At 37.5% G+C, this 13,486-nt stretch overlaps 2 protein-coding genes across 5 annotated transcripts in view; one reads left to right on the forward strand and one right to left on the reverse strand.

The window, feature by feature from the left end:
* Window positions 1-247: 247 nt before the first annotated feature.
* Window positions 248-5,708, reverse strand: LOC107698643 (SNARE-associated protein Snapin-like). 3 transcript variants are annotated; one of them, XM_016499707.1, is made up of 4 exons: window positions 5,440-5,708; window positions 2,918-2,964; window positions 1,049-1,167; window positions 248-955 (listed from the first exon to the last, which is right to left on the reverse strand). In XM_016499707.1, the coding sequence occupies exons 1-4, from the start codon at window positions 5,553-5,555 to the stop codon at window positions 848-850; spliced, it is 390 nt and encodes a 129-aa protein (XP_016355193.1). In that variant the 5' UTR covers window positions 5,556-5,708; the 3' UTR covers window positions 248-847. The 3 variants fall into 3 exon arrangements, with proteins under 3 accessions (XP_016355193.1, XP_016355194.1, XP_016355192.1); XM_016499708.1 differs by lacking the exon at window positions 2,918-2,964 and adding an exon at window positions 5,140-5,186; XM_016499706.1 differs by lacking the exon at window positions 5,440-5,708 and adding an exon at window positions 3,218-3,474.
* A 1,877-nt stretch (window positions 5,709-7,585) lies between these two features.
* The window catches only part of LOC107698644 (chromatin target of PRMT1 protein-like), an 8,478-nt gene continuing 2,577 nt past the window's right edge, over window positions 7,586-13,486 (forward strand). Inside the window, exons 1-5 of one of the 2 annotated variants that reach the window (XM_016499709.1) lie at window positions 7,586-7,868; window positions 9,041-9,132; window positions 10,138-10,288; window positions 11,712-11,889; window positions 12,809-12,943. In XM_016499709.1, the coding sequence (XP_016355195.1) occupies window positions 9,068-9,132; window positions 10,138-10,288; window positions 11,712-11,889; window positions 12,809-12,943 (529 nt within the window). In that variant the 5' untranslated portion in view covers window positions 7,586-7,868; window positions 9,041-9,067. Of the gene's footprint in view, window positions 7,869-9,040; window positions 9,414-10,137; window positions 10,289-11,711; window positions 11,890-12,808; window positions 12,944-13,486 lie in introns of those variants that run through there. The other variant, XM_016499710.1, reaches the window with a different exon arrangement.

Raw genomic sequence — 13,486 nt, forward strand, 5'->3', positions numbered from 1 at the left:
TTTGGCCAGAAGTAACCATGTAAAGTTAAAAAGTCTTAATGACGCATTTATTTCTTACAAACACGCAGCTTTTCACTTCACAAGACGTTAACTGATGGACTGGAGTGGTGTGGATTACTTGTTATGTTTTTATCAGCTGTTTGGACTCTCATTCCGACGGCACCCATTCACTGCAGAGGACCCACTGGTGAACCAGTGATGCTACATTTCTACAAATCTGTTCACATGAAAAACAAACTCATCTACATCTTGAATGGCAGAGGGTGAGTACATTTTCATTTTTGGGTGAACGATTCCTTTAAATACATGAAGTACATTTGCAACAGAAAATAATTAGTTAAAAATGTGTATAGAGTCTAAACCCAAGAAAAAAAAATATGGTAAGAAAATAATACACTGTACTGTTAAGTGTGGATAAATTGCACACGTCTGCAAAAAAATTACAACAATAATCTGATTTCACTGATTAGATCAAGACTGACAGCAGAATATTTACTGGCCAGATACATTAGACAGTTCTGATTAATAATAATAATAATTCAAATCCTAAATGTTCAAACAATTAGCAAATCCACAGCATTGCATTTTTAAGCAACAGTTAAATTCATAGACAAATGTTTTATTAAAAAGTCACATGTTCAAGAAAGAAATGAGTGCATATTTACACTGCTGTCTCCCTGACTCCTCTTAAGTGAACAGACATTAATGCTGCAGTGTTCTGCTAGCAGTGCTTTGCATAGCCCAGCGCCCTTTAACGATGTGAGGAAGATTCTGCAAATCTACAGCGTTGGTCCTTGGCATTGAGCACAGTGTAATGGTGCATTCCCAAAATGTGATATTTCGGACATCATGGTTTGCTGGGAGAGCGTGGGGTAAATGCTCCAGATGCCTCAAGCATGGTCTTCCTGCGTGCCGTCTCCTTAGCAACATTATGGTTCAGCCTTCGCAAACGCTCCTGTAACAAAGATTGGAGAAGATGAAGAGGAAAACACCATGCAATACCGTGCATACTGACTGATGTTTTATATTCAAAGTCTTAATCTCTTACCTGTGCGTTCTGGAGTATGTTGTTGACAAGCACCACTCTTCGCCTGGCATTAAGCAGTTTTTTAACATATGGGTCTAAGTCTAGTGTCACCTTCTGGTGTTCATTGATCCTACTCAACTCTGCAGGAAAAAATGCTCATGTGAGATGACATAATATTCATGAATTCTGCAGAAAGGGGTAGGAGAGTTGCATTATATAGATTTTGTAATGTGGACAGATTACTAAATACTTACTAATACTGCAAATAGACATAGTCACCTTTTAAATTCTATGCCAAAAGAAGTTATAGTCATAACATGTCACTTTTTTCAGTCTAGGATGACAATATGTTCTGTTTTTTTCCCAGACGTGTCCTGGCTGGGTTTTCTAAATAGCCTAAAATGTCTTTGTTTTCCTATTGATGTTCTCTCTACATATACATTATATATATGCACGTGTATTTGCATTGCTTTGATGTTCTCTGTAGATCATCCCACCTTCTCGCATGCATTGATTGGTCGATTATGCACGATGCCTGCACACTATTGGTCAAGCTTCTTTTCAGTCATTACCTTCTGCGAGTATGAAAACAATTGGCAATTTATAAATCCCAGCCAGGCCATGTCCGGTAGAAAGAGGATGTATGGTCACCCTATTGAATTGCTTTGTCTTGTTTTTTTAAAGAGTTGTAATAATCTCGAAGCTGGAAGTGCAACGGTCACAACTGTTTTGTGAGACAACTCTATTGCATCATCCAAAACATGCAATCTGTGCTTCAAAACCTAGTTGTTGTGTCAGTAATTCGGCCAATGCCACCTAAATTAATTGTTCTTGTCATTGCGTGAGCTGTACTGATCAAAATGTTTAGGTTTTTTTCCACCACAAAAGTCACCCATGGAAATTCTTTCAAATACAAATTTCATTTTTGTCTAGCTGAATTCTACTGCGTATCACACTGAGCTTTAAAGATACAGATTTGAACAGGAAATAGGCAATATTGTAGTACACAGAATTTGTATTTAGACAGTACAATCATTTTTGTAGATGTGTTACATGTAAAGAGAAAATTCAGATTTGCATGTCCATTTTTACCCATGTCTAACATGTAAATTCATATATAATGAACAGAAGGTTGCTACAAATTGACATGTATATATCCACATATATGCTTCCACACTTGTTGATTGGTATAATTGTGATTCCTATTTTATTACTATGGCATGTCATTTTGCCAATTCAGTAAACATCACAAACCTCTAAGTCTCTATACACATCTATGTCTGACACTTTTTGACAATTAAATGGATAATTTTACACGTGATGGCTCATACAATGAAAGAATATTTGGTTACACTTTATTTCGATAGTCCACTTTAGACATTCTACTAACTATAAGTAACTTTGTAACTACATGTCAACTAATTCTCATTAATTTGCAACTACATGTCTACTAACTCTCAGAGTAGACTGTTAGGGTAGGTTTAGGGTTAGTAGAATAAGTTGACAAAGAAAGTGTTAGAAGATATTAAGCAGACAGTCTACTAATACTCTACTAACTGCTAGTTGACATGTATTTGCAAAGTTACTTACTGTTAATAGAATGTCTAAAGTGGACTATCGAAATAAAGTGTTACCGAATATTTATAAGCTGTGAAGATTATTACAATTTCCCTCAGAATCAACTCCTATTATTGTGCAAATTGTTTACAATGGTACTCACGATTTCGCACGCAGGTGCCAAAGCACGTGCAATCTGCTGTGAAATATGGTTCACAAATTGCCCAGAGATCTGAACTTATTGTTTTGAGAAAGATACATCTCATTCAAGAATTAAGCCAAAGCGACTGAGGAAAACTGTAAATGCATTATTATCACGTCAGACCAACTTACCAGATGCCAACTTATCAATGTGTTCCCTAAGTTCCACTTGGCTTTCTCTGTGAAGACAAATTTACATTATATAAACGATGTAGCTGTAAAATCCATGACTGTTCATCACATCTCAAACGCAAAAGTCGTGCAACACAACGAAAAGGTAAGAAAAAATAAATGAACTGTTATTGTTTGACATGACACAGCACCTCTGAGTCACGAGACCTGTCATGTTGACAGTCATTAGTCACAGACCTGCTCATTTTGCATTAAACATTTCTCGGGTTTAAAAAACGCACGTTTCCCAAAATGCACTACCTGACTGAGTGCACATGTAAGTCGAGCTGCTGTACAGCGGGTCTCAGGAGGTCCAGCAAACCCTCGGCGAGAACATCTTTCCCCGATGGGGTTTCCACCACTGCTAGCGCTGCCATCTTTACTGAGCTTTGATTTGACAACAACACTAACGTTAGTCACTGCGCCCTGCAGATATCATGCCAAGAGCTGTGCGATGATTTGTACATCAGCGAATCTCCAAATGTGCGCATATTCTGCGTCACACACACACGGCTGTGTTCGAATACAGTAGTAATACTAGCGTACTGCGTACTATCTACGACGCAGTATACACTGAGTGTGAAACTAGCATGTGAAAATATGTAATGATGTATACTGTGAAGAGTATGCATAATGCAGACCGTAGAAATAGTGAGTGCTGACACTCAAAAAACTGTAAAAAAAACAAGAAAAACAATGTAAAAATGTTACATTAAAATAAATGAATAATAAAAAGGATTGAATAAATGAATGAAAATAAATAATAAAAGATTAAAACAAACAAACAATGCATCAAATAGTACATTTGTGAGGAAATAACGTGATAATGTAACTAAATATTTTCAACATAATTATAATATTATTTTTTCACAGTATAGATTTGGGATTTATGCATGAAAATATACAGCTGTCTTTTAAATTTCAAAGTAAGGATCCTCGCATGAGGATCATATTTGAGGGTCCGTGGAATATTACATTTTTATTAAAAAATTATAATATAATATAATATATAATAGGGTAAGGTGAGCCTGTTTTTACTTACGCCATGTTTAACGCTTACGCCAGCGAGCACATGACAGTAATGGGTAAGTTCAGCCACATGGAGGTATACTGTGCCGCTGATTATGCTGAAGTTAAACTGAACATTTTCACCTAATGCTATATCAAAAGAAGAGAAATTCAATCAAAATGACTTCTTAAAATCTATGTGTAAGCCTTGGGATGGACTGGCCATCCATCCAGGGTTTTTCTCGACCTGTGGCTCAAGACGCTGGGTTACGATCCAGCTCCCTACGACCCTAATATGGACAAAGAGGTTTGGATAATAGAATGGATGGATAGATGACTTCTTAAAAGTTTTATTTAAAGATACAGTTCACAACTTTGAAGGTATTTTTTAAATTATTATAACAAAATAAAGTTAAATTGAAGAATAAAAAAAAAATACACTGCAACTGACCTTACAGAAATGGGCTAATAGTACTCAACATTAAATGTCGCAGTGAAATACAGTTTCATAAAACTTCAATGGCCAATTTTCATAAACAAGGCCTATTTAAAAATTTCAAAACAAAAGTGCAAAACAAAGAACAAGAGCAAACATGTTTGGTCTAAAATGAATGAAATATAATGTAGAATTACAGTAAAATAATACTTCATAATCATAAGAAGGGGTGCGCCACTGGCTCAAATTACCCCGCTCCAACCGTTTTAACAACCTTGTATCATCCAGCAGTTTAGAGCTAACATCATGCATGCTAACATTATAGCCTCATATTATAACCTCCTAAAGCTCAAACATGTGTGATATTTTTTCAGATTTGTTTGTAATTGTTCAGACACAAGACGCATGAGTCCTTGAACATAAAAAAATCACTTTGAACAGAAAAAAAAAAATCTAAAGTGGACTATCGAAATAAAGTGTTACCGAATATTTATAAGCTGTGAAGATTATTACAATTTCCCTCAGAATCAACTCCTATTATTGTGCAAATTGTTTACAATGGTACTCACGATTTCGCACGCAGGTGCCAAAGCACGTGCAATCTGCTGTGAAATATGGTTCACAAATTGCCCAGAGATCTGAACTTATTGTTTTGAGAAAGATACATCTCATTCAAGAATTAAGCCAAAGCGACTGAGGAAAACTGTAAATGCATTATTATCACGTCAGACCAACTTACCAGATGCCAACTTATCAATGTGTTCCCTAAGTTCCACTTGGCTTTCTCTGTGAAGACAAATTTACATTATATAAACGATGTAGCTGTAAAATCCATGACTGTTCATCACATCTCAAACGCAAAAGTCGTGCAACACAACGAAAAGGTAAGAAAAAATAAATGAACTGTTATTGTTTGACATGACACAGCACCTCTGAGTCACGAGACCTGTCATGTTGACAGTCATTAGTCACAGACCTGCTCATTTTGCATTAAACATTTCTCGGGTTTAAAAAACGCACGTTTCCCAAAATGCACTACCTGACTGAGTGCACATGTAAGTCGAGCTGCTGTACAGCGGGTCTCAGGAGGTCCAGCAAACCCTCGGCGAGAACATCTTTCCCCGATGGGGTTTCCACCACTGCTAGCGCTGCCATCTTTACTGAGCTTTGATTTGACAACAACACTAACGTTAGTCACTGCGCCCTGCAGATATCATGCCAAGAGCTGTGCGATGATTTGTACATCAGCGAATCTCCAAATGTGCGCATATTCTGCGTCACACACACACGGCTGTGTTCGAATACAGTAGTAATACTAGCGTACTGCGTACTATCTACGACGCAGTATACACTGAGTGTGAAACTAGCATGTGAAAATATGTAATGATGTATACTGTGAAGAGTATGCATAATGCAGACCGTAGAAATAGTGAGTGCTGACACTCAAAAAACTGTAAAAAAAACAAGAAAAACAATGTAAAAATGTTACATTAAAATAAATGAATAATAAAAAGGATTGAATAAATGAATGAAAATAAATAATAAAAGATTAAAACAAACAAACAATGCATCAAATAGTACATTTGTGAGGAAATAACGTGATAATGTAACTAAATATTTTCAACATAATTATAATATTATTTTTTCACAGTATAGATTTGGGATTTATGCATGAAAATATACAGCTGTCTTTTAAATTTCAAAGTAAGGATCCTCGCATGAGGATCATATTTGAGGGTCCGTGGAATATTACATTTTTATTAAAAAATTATAATATAATATAATATATAATAGGGTAAGGTGAGCCTGTTTTTACTTACGCCATGTTTAACGCTTACGCCAGCGAGCACATGACAGTAATGGGTAAGTTCAGCCACATGGAGGTATACTGTGCCGCTGATTATGCTGAAGTTAAACTGAACATTTTCACCTAATGCTATATCAAAAGAAGAGAAATTCAATCAAAATGACTTCTTAAAATCTATGTGTAAGCCTTGGGATGGACTGGCCATCCATCCAGGGTTTTTCTCGACCTGTGGCTCAAGACGCTGGGTTACGATCCAGCTCCCTACGACCCTAATATGGACAAAGAGGTTTGGATAATAGAATGGATGGATAGATGACTTCTTAAAAGTTTTATTTAAAGATACAGTTCACAACTTTGAAGGTATTTTTTAAATTATTATAACAAAATAAAGTTAAATTGAAGAATAAAAAAAAAATACACTGCAACTGACCTTACAGAAATGGGCTAATAGTACTCAACATTAAATGTCGCAGTGAAATACAGTTTCATAAAACTTCAATGGCCAATTTTCATAAACAAGGCCTATTTAAAAATTTCAAAACAAAAGTGCAAAACAAAGAACAAGAGCAAACATGTTTGGTCTAAAATGAATGAAATATAATGTAGAATTACAGTAAAATAATACTTCATAATCATAAGAAGGGGTGCGCCACTGGCTCAAATTACCCCGCTCCAACCGTTTTAACAACCTTGTATCATCCAGCAGTTTAGAGCTAACATCATGCATGCTAACATTATAGCCTCATATTATAACCTCCTAAAGCTCAAACATGTGTGATATTTTTTCAGATTTGTTTGTAATTGTTCAGACACAAGACGCATGAGTCCTTGAACATAAAAAAATCACTTTGAACAGAAAAAAAAAAAGTTTTTTTAACCTAAATTTAGTTACCAATTATTCCACAGGCCTCTCCCCATCACAGGGTGGGTAAAAGGGAAAAATCTTCATATATTTGGTTTTCATATCACCAGTTTTGTTTAAGGTTATCTAGGAACAAGGGGTGGCTCAACTTTCCCACAGGCTCAAATCACCCCTAATATAAAATGAAATAATACAAGTTTTATACAAGTTTATGACCTGATATGAATTGAGCTGTTGCATGCATTATTTGTAATTTTAAATTCTTTAAATTATTTTGTCTCACCGCAGGACTGCATGACTGTAAGACTGTAAGTATATGATAATGTCTAAAATGTAATTTAAAATGGTTTGAACCTGCTCAGATCACCTTAAAATGTACCGTTCGCCTTTTTTTAATTTGAAGGTACGTAAAGTCTTGGTGCACAACGTTCACGCACAACCCCTAGTCCTAGTATGGTAGTACGCTATTTGGCACACAGCCGTTCATGCTGAAATCTCGCGATATCTGACGCAGTAAGTAGCGCTCCATTTTCCTAGCTCTCGCAGTTGTGTTAGCACCATTTTGTGATGAATGAGGGGAGACAGGCCGAAAGAGCTGTGGAGTAGAAGTAGATTGGTGTTTTTAGCCAATTTTGTGGGATATAGCTTTGTTTTTAAGTTCTTAAATATATTTGGAAGAGGGGCGGTAGTTGTGTAGTTCTCGGGCGTCAAGTAGAGAAGTTTGGAGTGAGTTTTGTCGAGTCGCGCTAAAGCTAACGTTACACAGCTAGCAGAGCTACACGAGTCTTTCAGAGAAAAGGTAAGGGTTCAGTATGTCTCACACATTACATGTTGGTTATATGTAAATACGAGCCAGTTACGGTGATATTGAAGTACAAGAGTGGTGAACAGTCAGACTGAGTTAACGTTACGTAAATACATTTGCTAGCCGAAACCGGTAAATCTCGTTGGTTTTCCATTATGTTGACACCTGGTATGAATAACATAATGTTTTGAACCCTACTGAGCATTTTTGGGCATCACTGCGTACTAGCAAAGTCCCTTTAAGGGTATTCTATAGTCTTTGGTACTTGTAACGTGTAGAAAATAAATAATCAAAATGAGGTTTAAATAAAAATCTGTTTAAATAAATACAAACTAGGTTAAAATAAATCAAGTTTATCAATAAACAGGCTTCTAGGGAGTCAGTAGGAAAGTAGAGAAAATCTGTATTAAAAAAAATGTAGAACATAATCTAAATGACGTTTAAATACAAAATCTATCTGAATAAATAAAGAAATAGATAAAAAATGAATCTAGAAGTTTAAAATGAATGGGCATCAAGGGAATTCTTGTGGGAAGTCTGGAAAAAATGTAGAAAATTATTCGAACTAATATTTAAGATTGATTAAAAATAATTATAAATGATCGGAGAAAATTTGAGGGTTGGAGAAAAACTGGGTAAGAAATGTAGAAAATAATTAAAAAGAATGATTTAAATGAAGTTTTAAGTAAAAAAAAATAGAATTAAAAAGAAGTGTATTAAACGGGATCACAAGGGAGTTCTAGGAATTATGTGGAAAAGTTTAGAGAAACTGTAAAAATATAATAAATTAGATTACAATAAACAAAAAAAATAGATCATCTCTTTAGAAAATAATTAAACATGTAAATAAATCTTACAGTACTAAAGTAGGGGGAAAGCTGTCACTTAATAGAAACAATTTTCTGACTAATATTTTGGACACAGAATTTTAGGAGGGATGTCCCTTGCTTTAAGAAGCTTCATGTTTGGGGGCCCGAGGCATGTACAAGATTGAAATCCCTGATTTAGGTAGTCAGCTCACGAGATTTTAAAAACCAGCCAGTGTATTACCTTTTCTAACATCAGATTTCTCCATTGACTTCCTTGTTTCTGTCTGTGAGACTTTCACTTTCATTTCATGCAGTATAGATACCTAACATCTATATTCTGCCGTTTCTCTCTTACAGGAGAGATCCCTGCAAGTCTGAAGAAACATGAGCGCCCCTTCTTCTCAAAAAGTCGTGCTGAAAAGCACCACCAAGGTGTCCCTGAATCAGCGGTGAGGCGCTACGCATCCTGACAGCATTATCTCAAGGCCAGGGGGAAAAGCATACAGAGATAACTAAGGCAGCAAGTCTCAAGACACGTGTACTATGGAGGTCATTGAGGGGGAGACATCAGACCTGACGTGGACGCTAGACTGCCCGCACGGTGTGCGCCGCTTACCCAACAGGACGGCGATTACTTGAGTCGATATTTAAGATCTGATAGCGCGCCGTGTTTGGCGAGGTGTCCCTTGAGTAAGCGGCGCACACCCGGAGGTGAGAGGGTAATGGCGAGGTAAGCCGACTGCACTGCAGAAGAGCATCCTCAGCCATGGGAATGAGTTGATAATGCAGGATGGTGTGTGTGCCATCTGTATTTCTTGCCCTCTCTCACACAAAAACACACTCTCTCTCTCTCTCTCTCTCTCTCTCTCTCCCAGAAGAGTTTTTCTGCTCCTCCTCTGCGTTTCTCACTTTCTCTCTGGCTGTCTACAGAATAAGGTGCTCAGTCCGTACCTAGACGTGACCTGTCCCCCCCAAACTCCCTTCCCTTCTTCTCATCAGAGGCGTCTCACAAAACAGCGTGACAGGTCACGGTCTTGGTTGTAAGTGGCTGGGTTGCCAGACACCCCTCTAGCCCTGGGCTGACTCACCGCGTGGTGTCTCGGACTGATGACATTACAGTCGGTTGATGGCGGCCTGTAAGTGGCAATCACTCAGAAATCTCCCTGCCTCTTCTCTATCTCTGTCTTCTCTTTAAACCACATCGTAGACGTTCAGTTTAAAGCAAATATGTTGGGAAGTCTTCACATGTAATCGAGAGAGAGAGAGTAAATGAAAGCAGCTGTGGTCTAAAAAGGGCATTCTCTAGATTGCTACAGGATCCGCTGTAGCTGCGTCCATGCTGTGTGAAATGATTTGATTTGGAACCCTCCTTTCCTCGTATCCCCCTTTCCCTCCTCTGTCTCTCTCTCTCTCTCTCTCTCTCTCTCTACCCTCCTTCTGTTGTGTCCCACAAGCTTCACAAACATGCTGAAGAACAAGCAGCCGACAGTGAGTAGCATCCGGGCGACCATGCAGCAGCAGCACATGGCCAGTGCGAGGAACCGCCGGCTCGCTCAGCAGATGGAGAACAGGCCCTCTGTGCAGGTTGCCCTGCAGCACAAACAGGTAAGAGAGGAACATGCACAAAGATGATATAGATGGAGTTGAAAATCTGCTGACGGATGCGTCACAGTACATTTGGTTGCAAAATGCTGAATTTACAGAATTACAAAATAAAAATTTTAACCAGTAGTGTACATATTACAGAGCTTGTTCTTTAAAGGAACACTCCACTATTTTTGAAAATAGGCTCATTTTCCATCTGAATATAGAAACTCTTTGGTCGTTTTTGAGCGAGATGCTGACGGTCTAATCAGATTCAATGATCTATGCTAAGCTAAGCTAAAAGTGCTACCACCAGACCCGGAGATCGGCTGAATGGATTCGAAAACAGTAAAACTCAACTGTTTAACTCTAGGGGAGTTGGAAAATGAGCCTATTTTCAAAAATAGTGGAGTGTTCCTTTAAGTATATATTCTATTTTTTATTTAATATTTTTATTCAGCAAGGGCACATTCGATTGATCAAAAGGTGACAGTAAAGACAATTATGATGTTACAAAATATTTTTATTTCATATAAAAGTTGTTCTTTTGAATTTTACATTGATCAAAAAATACTTAAAGTATTAACAGAATTAAGTGTCACAACTGTTTTCAACATTGATAATAATAACTGTTTGTTGAGCAGCAAATCAGCATATCAGAATGATTTCTGAAGGATCATGTGACACTGAAGACTGGAGTAATGATGCTGAAAATTCAGCTTTGATCACAGCAATAAATTACATTTTAAAAAATCTATTCAAATAGAATATAAATTGTCATATTTCACAATAATATTGTAGTTACTGTATTTTTGATCAAATAAATGCAGCCATTGTGGCCATAAGAGACTTCTTTTAAAAACATTAAACATTTTTACCCCAAATTTGAGTGGTAGTGTACCATTAAAATACGTCATTAATTAAATTGATCCTTTTTTACTTTCATAAGTCTAATTCTGCGCAAAAAAAAGTGAATTTTTTCCTAAAGAAAATTGTCATCTTAATCTTTTTAAGCAAAACATGCTCCGTGTATGAAACAATTGTACTTTTCAGCTGACGTCACGAGCCTGCACAGGCTGTTGATTCATGTTATCCAATTGTCTAGGAATTATTTTAGGATGATGTTGTAGGTAGTGCAGCCATTCTAAACATTTGCAAATAATTTACATGGTAATTTAATGTTGGTTAACAATGTTGTAACCTTTATGACAATAATAGTAAGACATCACAATCGAAAGTCACAAAACTGCAGACTTGAAGGTCAGATCTGGTTTCATTCTGGTATGAAACACACTTTTCGGATAGGTGAAACAAAGTAGTTTTTTTTTTCGTGTTTCACTGTTAAGAGAGTCATTTCATGCCGACTGTATAAGTTAGGCATACCACATTTAATTCTATTTAAAGACAGCCCAGAGAAACAATCCTTTATATAACCCACCTGTAGAGCCTGAAGCAGCGACTTGGGAAGAGCAACATCCAGGCCAGACTGGGTCGGCCCATCGGCTCGCTGATGCCAGGCGGCACCAGAGGACGAGGTTTTGCTGGAGGATTGCGTGGAGCTGGACGAGGACTGCGGGGAAGAGCGAGAGGCGGTGTCATGAGAGGAGCACTCTCTCTTAGAGGTGACCATCTTTTCATCACACGGCTGTTTGTGTTCTCCAGTGTACTTCTCAGACCACTGTCCCGCATTTACTCTTTTAATTAATAAAAAGCTGCGTACCCTCTATTTATACACGAACACAGGCTCTAATTATGTGCTGCTGCAGTTCTAAATCGGAAGAAGAGATAATTGCATGTATTTCAGTGTAAAGCAAGTCCTTCCTTTGCTGAAAGTACAGTGTGTCAGCTACTTAACATTTCAAAAGACATCTGTGCTTCATTTGGAGTTGTCAGTCACTGCAGTATAGCTGATGCTTTACAGTGTTCTTTACACCTACCCTCTAAACTTCACAATGTGCTGATTGGTCGAAGCTGTCGTTTTATGGCTGTTAGGAGACCCCTGGTGTGATACCGGACTTGTAGTTCCTGCACCTGTTGTGCAGCCTCTGGGTGATAACAGAACGAGACAGATGAGGCCTGCCTTACTGTTCCTTCAAGGAGTGTAAATGATTAAAGGGACCATTCACCTCAAATTGTAAATTGTCATTTACTCAGCCTCAGGTTGTTCCAAATCTGTTTGACTTAATTCAGTGGTACATAAGAAGATACTGTTGGTAAAAAAAATGTTGGTAACCAAACAGTTTTGGTACCCATTGTCTTCCATTGTATGGACCCAAAATATGATTGAAAGCAATGGGAACCAAAACTGTTTGGTTAAACCAAAACATTCTTCAAAATATCATCTTTTATGTTCCACAGAAGTCAGTCAGTCATACAGGTTTGGAACAACATGAGACTAAGTAAATGACAGAATTTTTATTACCCTTTAAGGGAGATAATTTCTGCAGCTGAAATGAAATTAAGGAGTATCTTGTAATTTTGACTCATTGCCGCTCTTGGATTATCTTCTCATCTGGTGGAACGATTGTTTTTATCTGTTAGGTGCCGGTCAGATGAGAGGAAGGGGTGGTCCTGGACGTATCGGTCTCCGTCGAGGCATGCGTCAGCGTGGAGGAGGCACAGGACGAGGTGCTCTCGGTGGCCGAGGAGCAGCACGAGGAGCACCTGGAGGAAGAGGTGAGAAATACCACCTCCAATGAATCTACATACTTTCTTGTTCAAGAAGCCGTTTTGCTCATATATATATATATATACAGTGGGTACGGAAAGTATTCAGACCCCCTTCAATTTTTTACTCTTTGTTATATTGCAGCCATTTGCTAAAATCATTTAAGTTAATTTTTTTCCTCATTAATGTACACACAGCACCTCATATTGACAGAAAAACACAGAATTGTTGACATTTTTGCAGATTTATTAAAAAAGAAAAACTGAAATATCACATGGTCCTAAGTATTCAGACCCTTTGCTGTGACACTCATATATTTAACTCAGGTGCTGTCCATTTCTTCTGATCATCCTTGAGATGGTTCTACACCTTCATTTGAGTCCTATATATATATCACAATAAGGAAAAAAGACTATTGTAACTTCTGTTTCAATGAGACTTGAACATTAAAAAAAAAAAGTTAAATGCAGTCTTCTGTAGGGTTGTGACGGTGAGGAAATTTTCCCACCGGTTAATCGACGTGTGACAACACCGGTAATACCGGTATCACC

The sequence above is a fragment of the Sinocyclocheilus anshuiensis genome, unplaced genomic scaffold, assembly GCF_001515605.1.
Source record: "Sinocyclocheilus anshuiensis isolate Anshui unplaced genomic scaffold, SAMN03320099.WGS_v1.1 scaffold150, whole genome shotgun sequence".
Taxonomy (NCBI): domain Eukaryota; kingdom Metazoa; phylum Chordata; class Actinopteri; order Cypriniformes; family Cyprinidae; genus Sinocyclocheilus; species Sinocyclocheilus anshuiensis.

Bases quoted from the DNA above. Each gene is read 5' to 3' on its own strand.
- LOC107698643 (XM_016499707.1), bottom strand. From the start codon at position 5,555: ATGGCAGCGCTAGCAGTGGTGGAAACCCCATCGGGGAAAGATGTTCTC. The intron at 1,168-2,917 runs GTAAGTTGGTCT...TTTTTCCTGCAG, and splicing joins CATTGATAAGTTGGCATCTG to AGTTGAGTAGGATCAATGAA. The intron at 956-1,048 runs GTAAGAGATTAA...TCTTTGTTACAG, and splicing joins ACATACTCCAGAACGCACAG to GAGCGTTTGCGAAGGCTGAA.